Here is an 18,133-nt window from a genome sequence, read left to right as displayed (position 1 = left end):
TTCCTATAATCTTATACCCCAGACGTAACCAGTCATTGACTGTGTGGCTTTAAAGGAAGCACTGGTGCCCAGGGGACCAACTGCAGGGATGCCCCAGGAGCAGTGTCTGGGTTGCTTGGGGCCACAGCACAGAGCTGAAGGTGGTATTCTCTGATTTGCATCCATTGTTCCTTTGGGAGCTTTTGAGTTTGAAAATAGTTCTTGATCAATTTTTGCATTTCAGATTGACAATAATGAGAAAAAAAAAAAGGAATGTGGCATGGATGAGGTGGAGTTGGCCACTGGCCTCATTTTTCTGCTTTGGTTTGGCGGCAAGTGTCAAGAGTTCATGCCTTTTGAATCGGAGAGTCCATTTTATTTTAAGGAAATAATCAGAAACAGGACTAAAAATATGTATATCAGGGTATTCACTGCGCATTATTTAAATATAATAAAAGTTGGAAACAGCCATTCTGGTGGAGATGTAAGGTATAAAATCACATTTTTGAAGAACTGTTAAGGCCATAGGAATGTGTCCACACTTAATATAATGTTAAGTGGGAAAGGGAGGAAGTGACTTTTATTTAAATGAAATCAACTTGTATGTGTGCAGGATACAAGAGGAAGAAAATGATCGAGATTGTTAACTCTCATTACTTTGAGTGGTGGGATAACAGCTAACTTTAATTTTATTCTTTGTGCTTTCCTTTTTTGTGGATTTTTTTTTCCCCCAATGAGTTTATGATGATAATTATAGCTTTTATCGATTGCCTTACTCTATGCCAGGCACCAAGATAAATACTTTGTCCTCCAATAGCTCATTTAATCCTTAAAACAACACTGTGGTCAGCGGTGTCATTCAGATGAGAAGCGGAGGTGCACAAAAGTTAAGGCACTTGCCTTATTAAATGATTATTAAGTGATTAAATGCAGAAGAGGGGATTAGAATCCAGATCATTTTGCCGCCAAAGCCTGAGCTCTTAATGGCTGTAATTTAACACCTCACTTTCTTCTTTTACTTCAAAGAAAATGAGGTATTAAGTAAGTGGAAAGAAGGTGATTGTCTCATTGCTTTCCTGTAGCCTGGAGAAAAACCAAGCTGGACTTTTTCTTATCCAGGTCTAAACCCGAGCCATAAGGAACCCAGAGCTACAACAGATATTTCGTCCCAGCTTTATTTTCTTTCCAAGGCTCAGAGCAAAAGACATGCTCATGGCCTTTCTGTGTGGGGTGATTTGGTCCTTACCCATTTCAGCTCTGGCTCCGAGGCTGCCATGCCCTGCAGGGGGAGAAGAGGTGGGCGGGAATCTAGGCAGGACTGGTGGCCCACGCCACACTGCAGCTGACACCCGAGGGCGAGCAGGAGCCTCTTTTTCGAGTCCTGACGTGTAGCTGGAGACCTTTGTCCCTTCTCTCCTTCTCCTATTCTTTTTTCCTGGGTGAGTCACCAGCAGCTGCAGGGCGGGCTGTTCCTGCGGGGTGTGACAGCTCTGTCCCTGGGGAGTGCAGTGCCGGCCATGGATGGCCCACACCCTCTCCTCTGACTTGTTGGAGACCGGTGGTGGATCAGTTAATCATAAAAGCTGGATAAAGTAGGGAGTCATGGAAACTATCTATTTGATGTGAAAACTTATAAATGTGCATTTAGTGACCTGGCTGCCTTTTTATTTTCAATTTTTGCCAATGTCTTACTTTTTAGTTTCTTTAAGGAAGAGTGAGGGCCCTTGGAAGCAATCTGGTTGGAAAATTGTGAATTTCTTTTATGACCTCCTCCTGCCATCCCTCCGTCTTTTACCCAACAACTCTTTAATTAGCATCTTTCGTTATAGTGATTCTTTCCAAGGCAGCCAACCAGCTTTTCTAGAGATGACTCTCTTTTCACACTAGTGTTTCATTCATCTATGTAATCATCATTCATTTATATAATTATAAGTACCTCTGGCATAAGCAGGTTTGGGAACAGACACAATTGGTTCTTTTAAGTAGTTACAGACTTGAGCGCAGAAGCAGACGCGGGTGGTGCTGCCGGCCGTGAGGATGGGTGGGTCACTGGGTTTGGCTGTTCGATGTTGAAGGGGGCAGAGCACTCAGTCACTCCGAGTGGGCTGAGGGGGAGGAGCATGTGTAACGTGGGGTGGGGGCCACGGAAAGGTGGGCTTCAGAACCCACTTCTCCCACTCGGTGGTGACTTGGGGGAGTCATTCACATCCTACTTTCCTCAGCTATCAAAGAGACACCTCAGCCAGGCCTACAAACATATTCTCAGAACCTGAGAGCCCAGCCACGTGGTGAGATGGCGATGGTCAAACCTTCTCCGGGGTCATTTCAGGGAGGAGATGGGAGGTTATGTGCACGCTTTGTACTCAAAAGAGAGAAAGTCACCCTTTCCTTCTGCCTCCCCTCCGATGCTAAGGTGGTGCCTACAATGCATTTATCCCAGTGCCTGGCACAAAATGAGGCTGGTCGGGGCCTTACTACACTGTCATTTTTCTTAGCTTTCTGCAGGTCACTCCGCATGCTAGGTCCCTCCTTTGGTGTCCTTTGATTTTCCACTTTAGCAGTTGAATGTCTTTTCCTTTTAAGTGTTTTTCAGAAACTGAAGCCAGGAAAGTGAGCAAGTCTTGGGGGAAAACAAAACAAAACAAAACCCAGTGATTACCATGCAGTGTAAATATAGGATTAATTTATTGGACGAGCTTAAGGAAATTGGAGCGATCTGATATCTACTCCTGTTGCTTTAAGGATTACATTGGTGGTCCTTTATTCCCCCCAAGGCAATGATGTGTTTCCCTAGGAGCCTGCCCTTTAGAGTAAACTTCTTCCAGCTGGTCTAAGATTGTAACTCTAACTGTCCTGTGTTGGAAAATGGTACCTTTCTCACATGTCAGATGAAAGGTGACCTCCTAGGAGGTAACCACAGACCAATGAGACTGAGCTCATCAAATTATATTTCCTCCTCCCTCCCAGCAGAAGAAAGCTTTGGCCCAGTTGGTTTATCATCCTCTAGAGCTATTAAAGGAGATGGTTGTGGGAAATTCAAAATAGATGGTAAACTAGGGGCTCCCTGGTGGCTCAGTGCTAAAGAATCCACCTGCCAATGCAGGAGAGGCAGGAGACTCTGGCTTGATCCCTGGGTCAGGAAGATCCCCTGGAAGAGGGAATGTCAACTCATTCCAGTATCCTTGCCTGGAAATCCCATGGACAGAGGAGCCTGGTGGGCTACAGTCCGTGGGGTTGAAAAGAGTCAGACACGACTGAGCTCCCACAAACAGTAGATTAGAGGACGGGGGCTGCATTTGACACCAGTGCTTCTCAGCCTTGATGCACACTCAGATCCCTTGGTGATCTGGTTGAGATGCAGAGCCCGAATCAACAGGTCTGGGGTAGCCTGGAACACGCCTCTCTCACCAGCTTCCTAGGTGATGCCCCTGCAGGTGGTCCATGGACACAGTGTGAGTGCCGAAGGTTCATACTTTATCGGTGTCATCCCCCCACCTCCCACAGCCCCTGCTGTTGGGCAGGAATCCTGCACTCCAGTCTCAGAGAATTGGTCACCGAAGGTGTCAAGATGAGTCAGGTTAAACTTCACTGCCTTCCTCACACAAGTCTGAATAAGGCCACATTCCAGAACCAAACTTCTTACTCCTGCCTGTGTCTATAGTACTAAATAATCTTCCAGCTATAGAAGAATTGAAATGATGGACATACTAAAAGTAACATAATTAAAAATAGATTTGTCATTCTCTATTGTCTGGCCTGGGAAAGAAAGCGAAAGTGTGAAAGTGTTAAGTCACTCAGTTGTGTCTAACTCTCTGCGACCCCATGGACTATAGCCAGCCAGGCTCCTCTGTCCATGGAATTCTCCAGGAATACTTGAGTGGGTAGCCGTTTCATTCTCCAAGGGATCTTCCCGATCAAGGAATCGAACCCGGGTCTCCTATTTTGCAGATTCTTTTTTAAAAATTAATTTATTTATTTTAATTGGAGGCTAATTACCTTTCAACATTGTAGTGGTTTTTGGCATACATTGAGATGAATCAGCCATGGGTTTACATGTGTTCCCCATCCTGAACTCCCCTCACCTCCCTCCCCATCCCATCCCTCTGAGTCATCCCAATGCACTGGCCCTGAGCACCCTGTCTCATGCATTGAACCTAGACTGGCGATCTTTTTCACATATGATAATATACATGTTTCAGTGCTATTCTCTCAAATTATCCCACTCTCGTCTTCTCCCACAGAGTCCAAAAGACTTGTATACATCTGTGTCTCTTTTGCTGTCTCGCATACAGGGTTATCGTTACCATCTTTCTAAATTCCATATATATGCGTTAGTACACTGTATTGGTGTTTTCCTTTCTGACTTACTTCACTCTGTATAATAGGCTTCAGTTTCATCCACTTTATTAGAACTGATTCAAATGCATTCTTTTTAACGGCTGACTAATATTCCATTGTGTATATGTACCACAGCTTTCTTATCCATTTGTGTGCCAATGGACATCTAGGTTGCTTCCATGTCCTGGCTATTGTAAATAGTGCTGCGATTAACATTGGGATACATGTGTCTCTTTCAATTCTGGCTTTCTTGGTGTGTATGCCCAGCAGTGGGATTGCTGGGTCATATAGCAGTTCTATTTCCAGTTTTTTAAGGAATCTCCACACTGTTCTCCATAGTGACTGTACTAGTTTGCATTCCCACCAACAGTGTAAGAGGGTTCCCTTTTCTCCACACCCTCTCCAGCATTTATTGCTTGTAGACTTTTGGATCGCAGCCATTCTGACTGGCGTGGGATCGTACCTCATTGTGGTCTTGATTTGCATTTCTCTGATAATGAGTGATGTTGAGCATCTTTTCATGTGTTTGTTAGCTCTCTGTATGTCTTCTTTGGAGAAATGTCTATTTAGTTCTTTGGCCCGTTTTTTGATTGGGTCGTTTATTTTTCTGGAATTGAGCTGCAGGAGCTGCTTGTATATTTTTGAGATTAATTCTTTGTCAGTTGCTTCATTTGCTATTATTTTCTCCCATTCTGAAGGCTGTCTTTTCACCTTGCTTATAGTTTCCTTCGTTGTGCAAAAGCTTTTAAGTTTAATTAGGTCCCCCCCTTTTTTTTTTTGCTTTTATTTCCATTACTCTAGGAGGTGGGTCATAGAGGATCCTGCTGTGATTTATGTCAGAGAGGGTTTTGCCTATGTTTTCCTCTAGGAGTTTTATAGTTTCCAGTCTTACGTTTAGATCTTTAATCCATTTTGAGTTTATTTTTGTGTATGGTGTTAGAAAGTGTTCTAGTTTCATTCTTTTACAAGTGGTTGACCAATTTTCCCAGCATCACTGGTTAAAGAGCTTGTCTTTTCTCCACTGTATATTCTTGTGCAGGCAGATTCTTTACAGTCTGAGCCACCAGGGAAGCCTGTCAGGCACGGAAAGACATCTGCAAATTGTTGAGTAAGAAAAATTCAGGTGGCTTAATGTTTTCTCTTCTATTATTTGAGGCTTTTAAAAGATATTAAGCATGCATTTTCATAAATAATTTAAAAATCTATAGTGATATTTTCGATTTGAAAAAAATACCTAAAGCAATAAAACTGTTGAATCATTCTTGAGCCAAATGTGGATGAAAGCAATAAAGAATCAGAACCCTGTGGTCAGTCCTGTCCCATTAGGGTATATCTCACATTTCAAGGGTAGTCAGGTATCCAGTTCACAAACAGATAACATTTGAATCAGTGCCTGATACATTATACAGGGACTTGGAAATCTTAAGTGAAGATAATGATGGGCATGGAGGGAATAATGGAAGGAAAGATGCTCTTTTTACTGACTGCCCAGGACATGTCAGGTCCTCCACTGAGGGGCTTTCAGATGTTCTATTCTTATCCTCCCCAAAGTTGGATGGTGGATTTCCCACTTTACAGATGAAGAAACTGAGGCTCAGAGAAGGTGACTCCCTGGGATTACACAGTGACACATTAGGATTTGAATGCTGGGCCCTCTGCTGAATCCTGTGCTTTTTGAAAAGTCTTTTGGGTTTCCTGGACAGCTTGGCCACTTCCAACCTCTCCTCTCTTCTCTTTTTCAGACGACTCAACCGGAACCTGCTGCACACGTTACCAGAGCTGCTGTTCCAGAATAACCAGGCTCTGTCAAGGCTGTGAGTGGCGCTCCATGGATGAAAGCTCTCTCTGTGGTCTTATCCCGTGCCCTCTTGGGGGTGGGTGAGCAGTGTGTGGTCAGTGGAACCTGGACATTCCCATGACCGTGACCCCCACACTCCTCACCTGGCAGGCATCATCCAGGTGATCTAAGGCCATCTTTCTGCAGTGCTTTTCGGGACGTTTCTCCATGGCAAGCACTTGATAGAATTGGTAGTCTGTCCAGTTCTGTGTGCTGCCCCTGACAGTGTGGTGTGGTGATGTTCTTGGGGTGGGCACGCTTGCCAGTCGTGATGCCAGACTTTATAGGGAGGACCATTCTCATCTGTCTCTTGCTGCCTTTGATAACTTGCCTTGGGTGGAATGTTTATTCATTCAAATAAGCCCTTCTTGGATCTATTTTCAACTCAGAGTAACGAGGTCTGCTAGCTTGTTAACCATGGCACGAAGTCATGCTTTTATTTGTTGTAAATGTGCTTCTTTCAAGTTTAAAATGTAGTGGCCAATTCTGTGGCTTCATGATTTACCAGATATGTCTGTAATTGTTCTGTACATGTCATCTTGTGGGATCTTGGGTTGGACAGGACCTTAGAGATTACCTAAGGAATCTCTTCTGCAGCCTCTTAGTGTATGTATAGTCTCTTAATCTTTGCTTGGCTACTTCCAGTGGGGAGTTCATCACCTCCTTGGGCAGCCAATTCCATTGTTGGACACATCTGCATATTAGAAACATTTTCTTAATTTTGAGCCCTAAATCGGTTTTTAATAATTTTTGATTTTTCTAGCTTTGCTTTCTGTATCTAGAACAATCAAGAACAGTACTTTTGTTCAATTTTGAGGAGTTTTCAGGTTTTCTAATTTTGAATTGGGAGGTTTAGTTGTCATTAACAAACCTGAAAAACCACTGGTTTGGACCTTCCGCATGCCCAGCAGAGCACTGTGTGAGATACTGGGCTGCCGGTTCTTCCCTAAAGAAGCTTATAGGACCCCATTGGTAAGTCTGGAGATGCAATGGGTAAGACAAGGGGTGGGGGCTGGGTGGGGGTCGGCACTGTGGGGCTGCAGAGTGCTGAGAGGTGTGCCTGGGGAGCCTGGAGCTTGATCTCTCTCCTCTTATTAAATATGGCTGGTTCTTTCCACCTCTGTCCTGATTGCCACTTCTTGGTAAGCCCAGTGGTCTGGAGGCAGCCACAGAATTTCTCATGGATCCTGCTTTCCAGGTTTTGTTTTAGGGTGGAGCTCTAACTTTCAGTTCTGTCCCCCAGTTTCAGAACTGTCCCTTTCAGTTCTGTCTCTCTGGTCACTTCCTGTTTCCTTCTTCTGACCTGGAGGTCTCTCCACAGAGATGGAGATGATCTCTCAGTGAGGATCTCTTCTGCTGGCCTTTGCCACCCTTGGGCTTGAGCTATGCCTTCTCTGTCAGCCCCCTTATAACTGGTAGGCTGGCCCTTTGGTGCCAGGCACATATAGGGTGTCTTGACTTTTCTTTCCTTGATGGCTGAAGGCACAAGATCCTTCCCAGCAGCCTAGGAAACCCCTTAGCCTGGGGGCCAGCTCTTGCACACAAAGTCCATGCTGCTACTGGTCCCTGGTGGGCAGCTGGCCTTGTCCTGACTGAGCCCCAGCAGCTCTCATTTCCTCTTGTTCTGTTCTTTCTCCGAGCTGCTTCTTACGGGAGTTATCACAACTTTCAGTTCAGTTCAGTCACTCAGTCGTGTCCGACTCTTTGCGACCCCATGAATTGCAGCACGCCAGGCCTCCCTGTCTATCACCAACTCCCAGAGTTTACCCAAACTCATGTCCATCGAGTCAGTGATGCCATCCAGCCATTTCATCCTCTGTAGTCCCCTTCTCCTCCTGCCCCCCAATCCCTCCCAGCATCAGGGTCTTTTCCAATGAGTCAGGTCTTCGCATCAGGTGGCCAAAGTATTGGAGTTTCAGCTTCAACATCAGTCCTTCCAATGAACACCCAGGACTGATCTCCTTTAGAATGGACTGGTTGGATCTCCTTGCAGTCCAAGGGACTCTCAAGAGTCTTCTCCAACACTACAGTTCAAAAGCATCAATTCTTCAGCGCTCAGCTTTCTTCACAGTCCAACTCTCACATCCCTACATGACCACTGGAAAAACCAAAGCCTTGACTAGACAGACCTTAGTCGGCAAAGTAATGTCTCTGCTTTTGAATATGCTATCTAGGTTGGTCATAACTTTCCTTCCAAGGAGTAAGCGTCTTTTAATTTCATGGCTGCAGTCACCATCTGCAGTGATTTTGGAGCCCTAAAAAATAAAGTCTGATACTGTTTCCACTGTTTCCCCATCTATTTGCCATGAAGTGATGGGACCGGATGCCATGATCTTCGTTTTCTGAATGTTGAACTTTAAGCCAACTTTTTCACTCTCCTCTTTCACTTTCATCAAGAGGCTTTTTAGTTTCTCTTTACTTTCTGCCATAAGGGTGGTGTCATCTGCATATCTGAGGTTATTGATATTTCTCCCGGCAATCTTGATTCCAGCTTGTGTTTCTTCCAGCCCAGCATTTCTCATGATGTACTCTGCATATAAGTTAAATGAGCAGGGTGACAATATACAGCCTTGACGTACTTCTTTTCCTATGTGGGACCAGTCTGTTGTTCCATGTCCAGTTCTAAATGTTGCTTCTTGACCTCCATACAGGTTTCTCAAGAGGCAGGTCAGGTGGTCTGGTGTTCCCATCTCTTTCAGAATTTTCCGCAGTTTCTTGTGATCCACACAGTCAAAGGCTTTGGCGTAGTCAATAAAGCAGAAATAGATGTTTTTCTGGAACTCTCTTGCTTTTTCCATGATCCAGTGGATGTTGGCAATTTGATCTCTGGTTCCTCTGCCTTTTCTAAAACCAGCTTGAACTTTGGAAGTTCACGGCTCACATATTGCCGAAGCCTGGCTTGGAGAATTTTGAGCATTACTTTACTAGCATGTGAGATGAGTGCAATTGTGTGGTAGTTTGAGCATTCTTTGGCATTGCCTTTCATTGGGATAGGAATGCAAACTGACCTTTTCCAGTTCTGTGACCACTGCTGAGTTTTCCAAATTTGCTGGCATATTGAGTGCAGCACTTTCATAGCATCATCTTTTAGGATTTGAAATAGCTCAACTGGAATTCCATCACCTCCACTAGCTTTGTTCATAGTAATGCTTTCTAAGGCCCACTTGACTTCACATTCCAGGATGTCTGGCTCTAGGTGAGTGATCACACCATTGTGATTATATGGGTCGTGAAGATCTTTTTTGTACAGTTCTTCTGTGTATTCTTGCCACCTCTTCTTAATATCTTCTGCTTCTGTTAACGCTCTGCAAAAATTCATCCTGAACATCTTTTCTCCTGGTCTCCTTCTGTGCTTTTCTTTTCCCTTCTTTTAAGCCCTCTTAGCCCTTTGCACATTGGCCCCTACTCTCCCAGCATTATTCACCTGCTTTGACTTTCTTCCCTTCGGTCACATGGATGCCCTTCACCATCTAGGATCTGGAGCAAGGCCCTTGTTGCTGTTAAGTTCTGGACACTGCTTTGATCCTCTATCATTTATTTTATTTTTAAAAACTTTTAAATTTATTTTTAAATTTCAGCTTTGCTAAGGTATAATTAACAAACTTGAAATTACTTAAAGTGTGTACTGTGAAAATTTGATATACATATGCATGATAAAAGGGTCCCCTGCTTCCATCTAGTTCTTTAACATATCCATTATCTCACATATTTTTCTTTTTATTGAAGGCATTCAAGTTTTACTTTTCAGTAAATTCCAATTATGTTAGGACTGTGTTATCAACAATAGTCATCATGTCATACATTAGATTGTACTCTATTACCAACCTCTCTCTATTTGTCCATCCCACAGCCTCTGGCAACCACTTTTCTACTTTGCTTCTGTGAATTTGACTTTTTTAGATTCCTCATGTAAGTGATAGCAGGCTTCCCTGGTGGCTCAGACGGCAGAGAATCTGCCTAGGAGACCCAGGTTCAATCCCTAGGTTGGGAAGATCCCCTGGAGAAGGAAGTGGCAACCCACTGCCTGGGAAACCCCATGAACATAGAAGCCTGGTGGGCTACAGTCTGTGGGGTTGCAAAGAGTCAGACACTGAGCAACTTACACGCACACACGTAAGTGATACCATGCAGTATTTGTCTTTGGCTTATTTCACTTAGCATAATCCCTTGGGGTCCCCCCATGCTGTCACAGATGGAAGGATTTCCTTCTTTCTCATGGCTGAGTTATATTCTACTGTGTGTGTGGATACTGTGTATGTCGGTCTATCTCTCTATCTAGTCCCTAACTAAGCCAGTCCTTATGCAGAGCATAGCTGGCCTGGATGAAGGGAGACTGTTTTCTCTAGCTCTCCTCTCTTTTTTAACCATTGAAAAATTGAAGTATAGTCAATTTACAATGTTACTTTCTACTGTATAGCCAAGTGATTCAGTTATACCCATATATATATATATATACATTCCTTTTCATAATGGTTTATCATAGGATATTTAATATAGAAGGTCCTTGTTATTTGTTTTTATATAATAGTGTGTATATGTTAATTCTAAACTCCTAATTTATATCTCCTCCTGCCCCCCTGCTATCCTCTTAAGTAATTAACCATAAGTTTGTTTTCTGTGTCTGTGAGTCTGTTTTGTAAATAAGTTCATTTATATAATTTTCTTTGAATTTCACATATAAATGATATCATAGCATGTTTGTCTTTCTCTTTCTGACTTGCTTCACCTAATATGATAATCTCTAGGTCCATCCATGTTGCTGCAAAAGGCATTATTTCATTTCTTTTTTAATAAGTGAGTAGTATTCTGTTGTATATCCTGGTGGCTCAGATGGTAAAGCATCTGCCTGCAACGCAGGACACCTGAGTTCTACCCCTGGGTCAGGAAGATTCCCTGGAGAAGGAAATGGCAACCCACTCCAGTGTTCTTGCTTAAAAAGTCCCATGGACAGAGAAGCCTGGCAGGGTACAGTCCATGGGGTCACAAAGAGTCAGACCGAGCGACTAACACTAGGTAACTATATATACACATCTTTATCCATTCATCTACTGATGGGCATTTTAGGTTGCTTCCGTGTCTTGGCTACTGTATATACTGCTGCTATGAACACTGGGGTACATGTATCTTTTTGAATTAGAGTTTGCTCTGGATCATATGGTAACACTATTTTTAGTATTTTTTTTAAAGGAACCTCCATACTCTTCTTTATAGTGACCATACCAATTTACATTCCCACCAACAGGGTAGGAGGAGGGTTCCTTTTTCTCCATGTCCTCTCCAGCATTTATTATTTATAGACTCTTTAATGATGGCCATTCTAACTGTGTGAAGTGATACCCCACAGTAGTTTTGATTTGCATTTCTCTGATAATTAGCAATATTGAACATCTTTTCATGTGCCTGTTGGCCATCTGGATATCTTCTTTGGAAAAAAGTCTATTTAGGGCTTCTGCTCATTTTTTGATTGGACTTTTTTTATATTAAGCTGGATGAACTGTTTGTATACCTTGGAAATTAATCTCTTTCAGTAGCATCATCTGCAAATGTTTTCTCCCAGTCTGTAGGCTGTCATTTTGTTTCCTCTTGATATTTCTTAAGCCCACCTGTGAGCACAGGTGTGCAGGCTGATGGGTCTTTGGGGAGGACTGCTGTGCAGCATTCCCCATGTAGATCAGCCTAGAGCTTGAACTCATGACCAGGGACAGTACTTCCTGATGCCTCTCCAGCTCAGGTCATCTCAAAAAGGGTACATGCTGAGAGGAAATGATTAAACAAGACTTTTTATTGATCTGGATGTTTGTCCCTGGTGTCTGGACCCTGTATTTTTTCCCTTGGTGATGGTTATAGGGAAGGATACAGGAGCAAGTGCCTAAAGACTTACTTGCTAATGTTCTTTTCTATCCTTCTCATCCCCAATCCACTGACTTGAGCATCTGGCATTGCAAACATCTCTGTTTACTCTCCCAGTGGTCTGGCTGAGGAGCACTTGGGCATGCCTGCTTCCAGAAACAGGACCTGCAGGCTGGTGGGGTGGGATAGGGTGGGCTGGGGTATTATTGTAAGGGCATCAGCAGCAGACTCATGGGCTCCTCTTGACAGGAAGCGAGGGACAGTGGGGACCAGAGGTGTGAGGGGTATTTCTAGTTCTTTCTGACCGTCTACTTTATTGTCCCACTTCTCCCGGCAGACCAGTGTCCTCTGTTTACCAGCAACATCTCAGTTCCACTGTGACTTTGGTTGACCACCATGTTCACTCCTCTCCTACTTCCTGTGACCTTGGGGCTCAGATCCCCTTGTGTCAGTGGTCCCAGCCCAGATTTCTAGGGAAAGAATCCGATTGGCCCATCTTCAGTCAGGCATTCACCCCTGGGCCAGGCGGATGAGTTGGGGGCAGTGGGACTGTCTGGTGAAGTCACACTCTGGGCCCCCCTTAGGAGGAGGGTAAGAGGGGAGGCAGGGCTTGATGCTTCTGGTCTCTCATCCGGTGACGTTTCTTCTCCTTTGAGGGATCCGTTACTAATCCTTTTCAACTGGAACAAGTCACGGATTTTTTTTTTTTAGGGGTCATTATGCTATATCAGCATGAAAACGAGAGACCAGGTGTGCAGGGTAAGGTGATGTCACAAAGTGGTATGTGGCCCACATTACAACGGGTTTTGTCTGTGAAGCTTCCAGCAGTTAAAATCCTGTGGCTGGTTATTCCTCACTAACATTTCTCCAGTTGGTGGGTTAGTCAGCCCGTTTCTTTCCACGTTCAGGACCAGAGAGATGATTGGTTTGGACCAAGAGCAGTTTGGTAATTGGGTTGGAAATAGACACCAGGCCTTGAAGGGACCATGAAATCTCTGAAAATGGGCTTAAACCTTGATGTAGAAATCTAGCGTTTGGGGATTGACCCTAAGGTCAATAAAATATGATTACAAACATGTTCACTGCAGCATAATTTAGAATGCTGAAATGTAGAACATTGAAAAGAATATAACAACCAAAATGTCCAACCTTGGGGAAATGATTAAGTAAACCTTGGTATATCTACTTGGTGGAATATTTATATCCTTGTCAGAAATGGCCTTTATGAAAGGCGTAGAGTGATGCAGATAAATGTTTGTGATACCGAGGCCAGGATGCAAACTTGTTTTGACTAAGATCACTAAACAAATCACTCCAAAGGGTGCACAGGAAAATGACTACAAAATGCCAACAGGGGTTACCTCTGGGTGACTTTTTCCTATTTATATTTCCCAGGTGTTCAATAAAAAGAGTATATATTTTAAAAAATGTTTATTTATTTATTTGGCTGCACTGAGTCCTAGCTGCGGTGTTTGGGATCCTTTAGTTGAGGCAGTTCCCCGACCAGGGGTGGAATCTGGCCCCCTGCATCGTGAGCACCAAGTCCTAGCCACTGGATGCCCAGGGAAGTCCCAGAGTACATTATTTTTATGATAGGAGATTTTCCCATTTTTGTATGCAGTGGAAAACCTCTGTTGTCTGAATTAAAGTCAACACTAGATAAATAATGTTGGGGTACTTCCTTGAACCCCGTTGAACCTGAGGTTCTTCTACCAGATAATGTCTGCCTCACAGGCTGTTATGGAGATTAAAGAAAGGTGTAACTTCCTCTCATATCAGGTGTAAGCTCATAGAACATTGTAGGTGCTCAGAAAATCAGTGAATTTCCCTTTTATTGATGAAGCAGTGCAAACTCAGAGGGTTTATGACTTGTTCAAGGGGTTGAGTCAAATTTGAACCCTGCTCTGTCTGATGCTGAAGCTCATCCTTTCTCATTACCCACCTACACCCTCTCTACCGCCTTCTATACTCACCTGCCTACTCACCCACCTACTCATCCACCCATCTACCTGCTGATACCCCACCCACCTCTCATCTAATCATCTACCACAACCCTTCCAGCTTTCCTCTCCTCTGTGCTCCCATTTACCCATCTACCAACCCATCATCAATTCGACCATCTCTCCATCCTCTATCTCCTTCCACTGGTCCTCACATCTAACACCCTCCCACTCACCTATCCATCTGCCTGCCCATCCAGTCTTTCACTCATTTACCCACCAAACCCACCCATTCACTCTGCACTTACCCGTCTACCAACATAGCCATAACCTACCACACACCCATCTATTCCCCCCATGCCTCACTCACCCTCCCTTGTCCTCCCCTCACCACATCCAGCTTCCCTCTCACCTTCCATCTTCTGGCCCATCCACCCCTGACCCACTCACCCAACATTTACAGAGGACCTCTTATGGGCCAGGCACTGTTGTCAGTGCTGAGAACACTTGGCGGCTGTGAGACAGCTGGGAGCAGGCAGGCGCTGTGTCTCCAGAGGTGAGGATTTCTCGCTAGTCTCTTTGAAAGCAGTCTGCATCCTCTGACTTGACAGCAGTTTGATGTGTCAGTGTTGGGCGGAGGGAGCAGATTCTTAACTGGCTGGACCTGTGTCTACCCTGGTGGCAGGTGAACTAGATTTAAGATCAGCTTCCTCACCTGCCAGCCTCCACGCGAATATGCGGAGATGTTGTTTCACAAATGCACGCAGGGGTTAAGGTTAGGGTTAGAGAGAGAGATTTGAACCTTCCTCCTTCTCTTCTGGGGCTTCCCTGGTGTCTCAGTAGTAAAGGATCTGCCTGCCAATACAGGAGACTCAGGTTCAATCCCTGGGTCAGGAAGATCCCCTGGAGAAGGGCAACCCCCTCCAGTATTCCTGCCTGGGAAATCTCATAGACAGAGGAGCCGGGTGGGCTACAGTCCATGGGGTTGCAAAGAGTCAGACAGGACTGAGTGGCTAAACGACAGTAACTTTCTCTCAGAGCAGCAAAACCGAGTCTTCACCCACTTTGGCTGGGGGAGCACCGTGTGTGTCAACTGCCTGTGAACTCCCAGATCTGGGATTTGGAGAGGAGTCGCTCCTGCTGCCTTGCCATCCTCCTCTTGCCGGTTTCATCCCCATCCTCATTCAGAGGCCGCTCCTGGAAACCCAGCTCCTCTGGGCTTCTTTTTAGCCTTGACAAGATTGACCTTTTGTGTCTCTGCTGGGCCTGGAGGCAGTTAAGGGTGGGTGATTAAGGGCAGCCTGGGGTATTTATTCCCCCTTATTTATATCCCCGCGGTGAGGGCCAGGATAACTCATTACCAGGGCCGTGGTGGCTGGCGAGGCGCCTCTGTGATGTCCTGCTGGAGCCCTGTTGAAGAATGCCTGACCCCGCTGACCCTGTCTCGAGCTGGGTTTAATTAAACTGTCAGCACTGGTCAGAAGAACAAAGCCTCCCTCCCCGTCCTGGTCGCCAGCCCCCATCAGAGGCAGGGGGCATTCTCTGCTGAAATGAAGAACTGTTAAATATGGATCTGTCTTGCCTCCGAGGGAAATTACCCGAAGCAGGAAGGTGACCTCGCTTTTGTGACACGCCCACTCCAGGCAGCAGATCTGCGGGACTGAACCGGCCCCGGACCCTGAGCATGAGGAACAGGGCTCCCTCCTGTCAGAGCTGCCTTAACACACCATCCCTCACCCCTAGACTCTCCCTTTCCCAGAAAGGAATTTCATGAGCTTTGTCTGTGAGGTGTTAAGTCAGTGAGGTGTTTCTGGCACAGGTAGGAAGGTTTGGGGAAGTTCAGTTCAGTTGCTCAGTCGTGTCCGACTTTGTGACCCCACGCCAGGCCTCCCTGTCCATCACCAACTCCCAGAGTTGACTCAAACTCATATCCATTGAGTCAGTGATGCCATCCAACCATCTCATCCTCTGTTGTCCCCTTCTCCTCCTGCCCTCAATCTTTCCCAGCATCAGGGTCTTTTCAAATGAGTCAGTTCTTCGCATCAGGTGGCCAAAGTATTGGAGTTTCAGCTTCAACATCAGTCCTTCCAATGAATATTCAGGACTGATTTCCTTTAGGATGGACTGATTGGATCTCCTTGCAGTCCAAGGGACTCTCAGGAGTCTTCTCCAACACTACAGTTCAAATGCATCAATTCTTCGGTGCTCAGCTTTCTTTATAGTCCAACTCTCATGTCCATACATGACCACTGGAAAAACCATAGCTTTAACTAGATGGAGCTTTGTTGAAAGTGCTGCACTCAATATGCCAGCAAATTTGGAAAACTCAGCAGTGGCCACAGGACTGGAAAAGGTCAGTTTTCATTCCAATCCCAAAGAAAGGCAATGCCAAAGAATGCTCAAACTACCGCACAATTGCACTCGTCTCACACACTAGCAAAGTAATGCTCAAAATTCTCCAAGCCAGGCTTCAAAAGTATGTAAACCATGAACTTCCAAATGTTCAAGCTGGATTTAGAAAAGGCAGAGGAACCAGAGATCAAATTGCCAACATCTGTTGGACCATCGAAAATGTTTGGGGAAGTTTTGGGTCAAATAAGGTTCTCTGGGAATTACTTTCAGCCCCTTTAGTCCACTTGTAGGGGACATGTAGGGTGTTGCTGAACTGATCTGATTGCAAAACTCTTCAAAGTTTTATTTTTAGGGAAAAACTAGATCTGTGAGTCTAGTGTCGGGTAACTTGCTGAGGGCACAGTCAGTAAGGATGAGAGCTGAGATTTTTTTTTTTTAATTTTTAATTGGAGGATAATTGTTGTACAATGTTGTGTCAGCTTCTTCCCTACAACAGTGTGAATCAGCCATAAGTGTACATACGTCCCCTCCGTCTTGCACCTCCCTTCAACTCCCCACCCCTCCTGGCTGTCACAGAGCACCTCAGTTGAACTCCCTGGGTTACACAGCAGCTTCCCAATAGTTGTCTGTCTTACATATGGTAATGCTTCTGTTTCAGTGCTATCTCTCAATTCATCTCCCTCTTCTCCTTTCCCTGCTGTATCCAAAGTTTGTTCTCTAGGTCTGCGTCCCCACTCCTGCCCCACAAATAGGTTCATCAGTACCATTTTTCCAGATTCCATATATATATATATGTTAATATATGATTTTTGTTTTCCCCTTTCTGATTTACTTCATTCTGTATAACAGGCTCTAGTTTCACCCACCTCACTAGAACTGACTCAAATGTGTTCCTTTTTATGGCCGGGTAATATTCCATTGTATGTACCACAGCTTTATTCATTCATCTGTGTGTGGACATCTGGGTTGCTTCCATGTCCTAGCTATTGTAAACAGTGCTACAATGAACATTAACATACAATGAGATATCACCTCATACCATCTAAAAAATTCTACAAACAGTAAATGCTGGAGACTGTGTGGAGAAGAGGGAAACCTCTTGCACTGTTGGTGGGAATGTAAATTGATGCAGCCATGATGGAGAACAGTATGGAGATTCCTTTAAAAACTAGGAATAAAACTACCATATGACCCAGCAACCCACTACTGGGCATATACCCTGAGAAAACCATAATTGTAAAAGACAGAGCTGAGATTTGAAAACAGGTCCCCCTGATCCCAGACCCACATTCTTATCTCTAAACCATCAGCACTTAAATTAGTGTGGGAATCAGCACTGTCATCAAAGACCCCAAGTTAACAGGTGTGGAAGGACCCAAGGATCTGCATTGTTAGTAAGTCTGGTCTGCTCCACAATTTGAAAGCCTTGTTCCCCAGCATGCCTGCTGAATCTTAGGTGGGGACTGCTCTTTGGGCAGAGCCCCTGTCTGCCTCTGCACGGGTTGGTTCTAGAGTGAGAGCCCCATGAACAGAGACCCTCCCAAGGGCAGACGCTTCACCTCTTGCTGCCATGCAGAGAGCGATTTGGGGATTATGAGTTGACAATTATGGAGCACTCTGGGCTCTCAAAGTGCTTTCCAATCATTAAATCTCTGCCTGCTGTCAAGGCTCAAGTGAAAATGCACACGTCCCACTGGGCCGGCCCCAGAGCCTCTGTCGAAGAGGGCGGCCAGCGTGAGATTGGCAACCAGCACGCCAGAGTGGCTGACATGGCCCAGCATGGAAGGATGTCCTTAGCACAGCCTCGGCCTTGGCCCCCCTCACTGCCCCACCCGCC

General features: G+C 45.0%; 1 protein-coding gene across 1 annotated transcript in view; it reads left to right on the top strand.

Moving 5' to 3' along the window:
- The window catches only part of SLIT1 (slit guidance ligand 1), a 169,908-nt gene that overhangs the window by 22,372 nt on the left and 129,403 nt on the right, over nucleotides 1-18,133 (top strand). Inside the window, exon 4 of the mRNA XM_068961341.1 lies at nucleotides 6,060-6,131. Coding sequence (XP_068817442.1) covers nucleotides 6,060-6,131 — 72 coding nt within the window. The remainder of the gene's footprint in view (nucleotides 1-6,059; nucleotides 6,132-18,133) is intronic.

Source organism: Capricornis sumatraensis, chromosome 23, assembly GCF_032405125.1.
Source record: "Capricornis sumatraensis isolate serow.1 chromosome 23, serow.2, whole genome shotgun sequence".
In the NCBI taxonomy this organism is placed as follows: Eukaryota; Metazoa; Chordata; class Mammalia; order Artiodactyla; family Bovidae; genus Capricornis; species Capricornis sumatraensis.
This window is presented reverse-complemented; position numbering and strand designations above follow the sequence as displayed.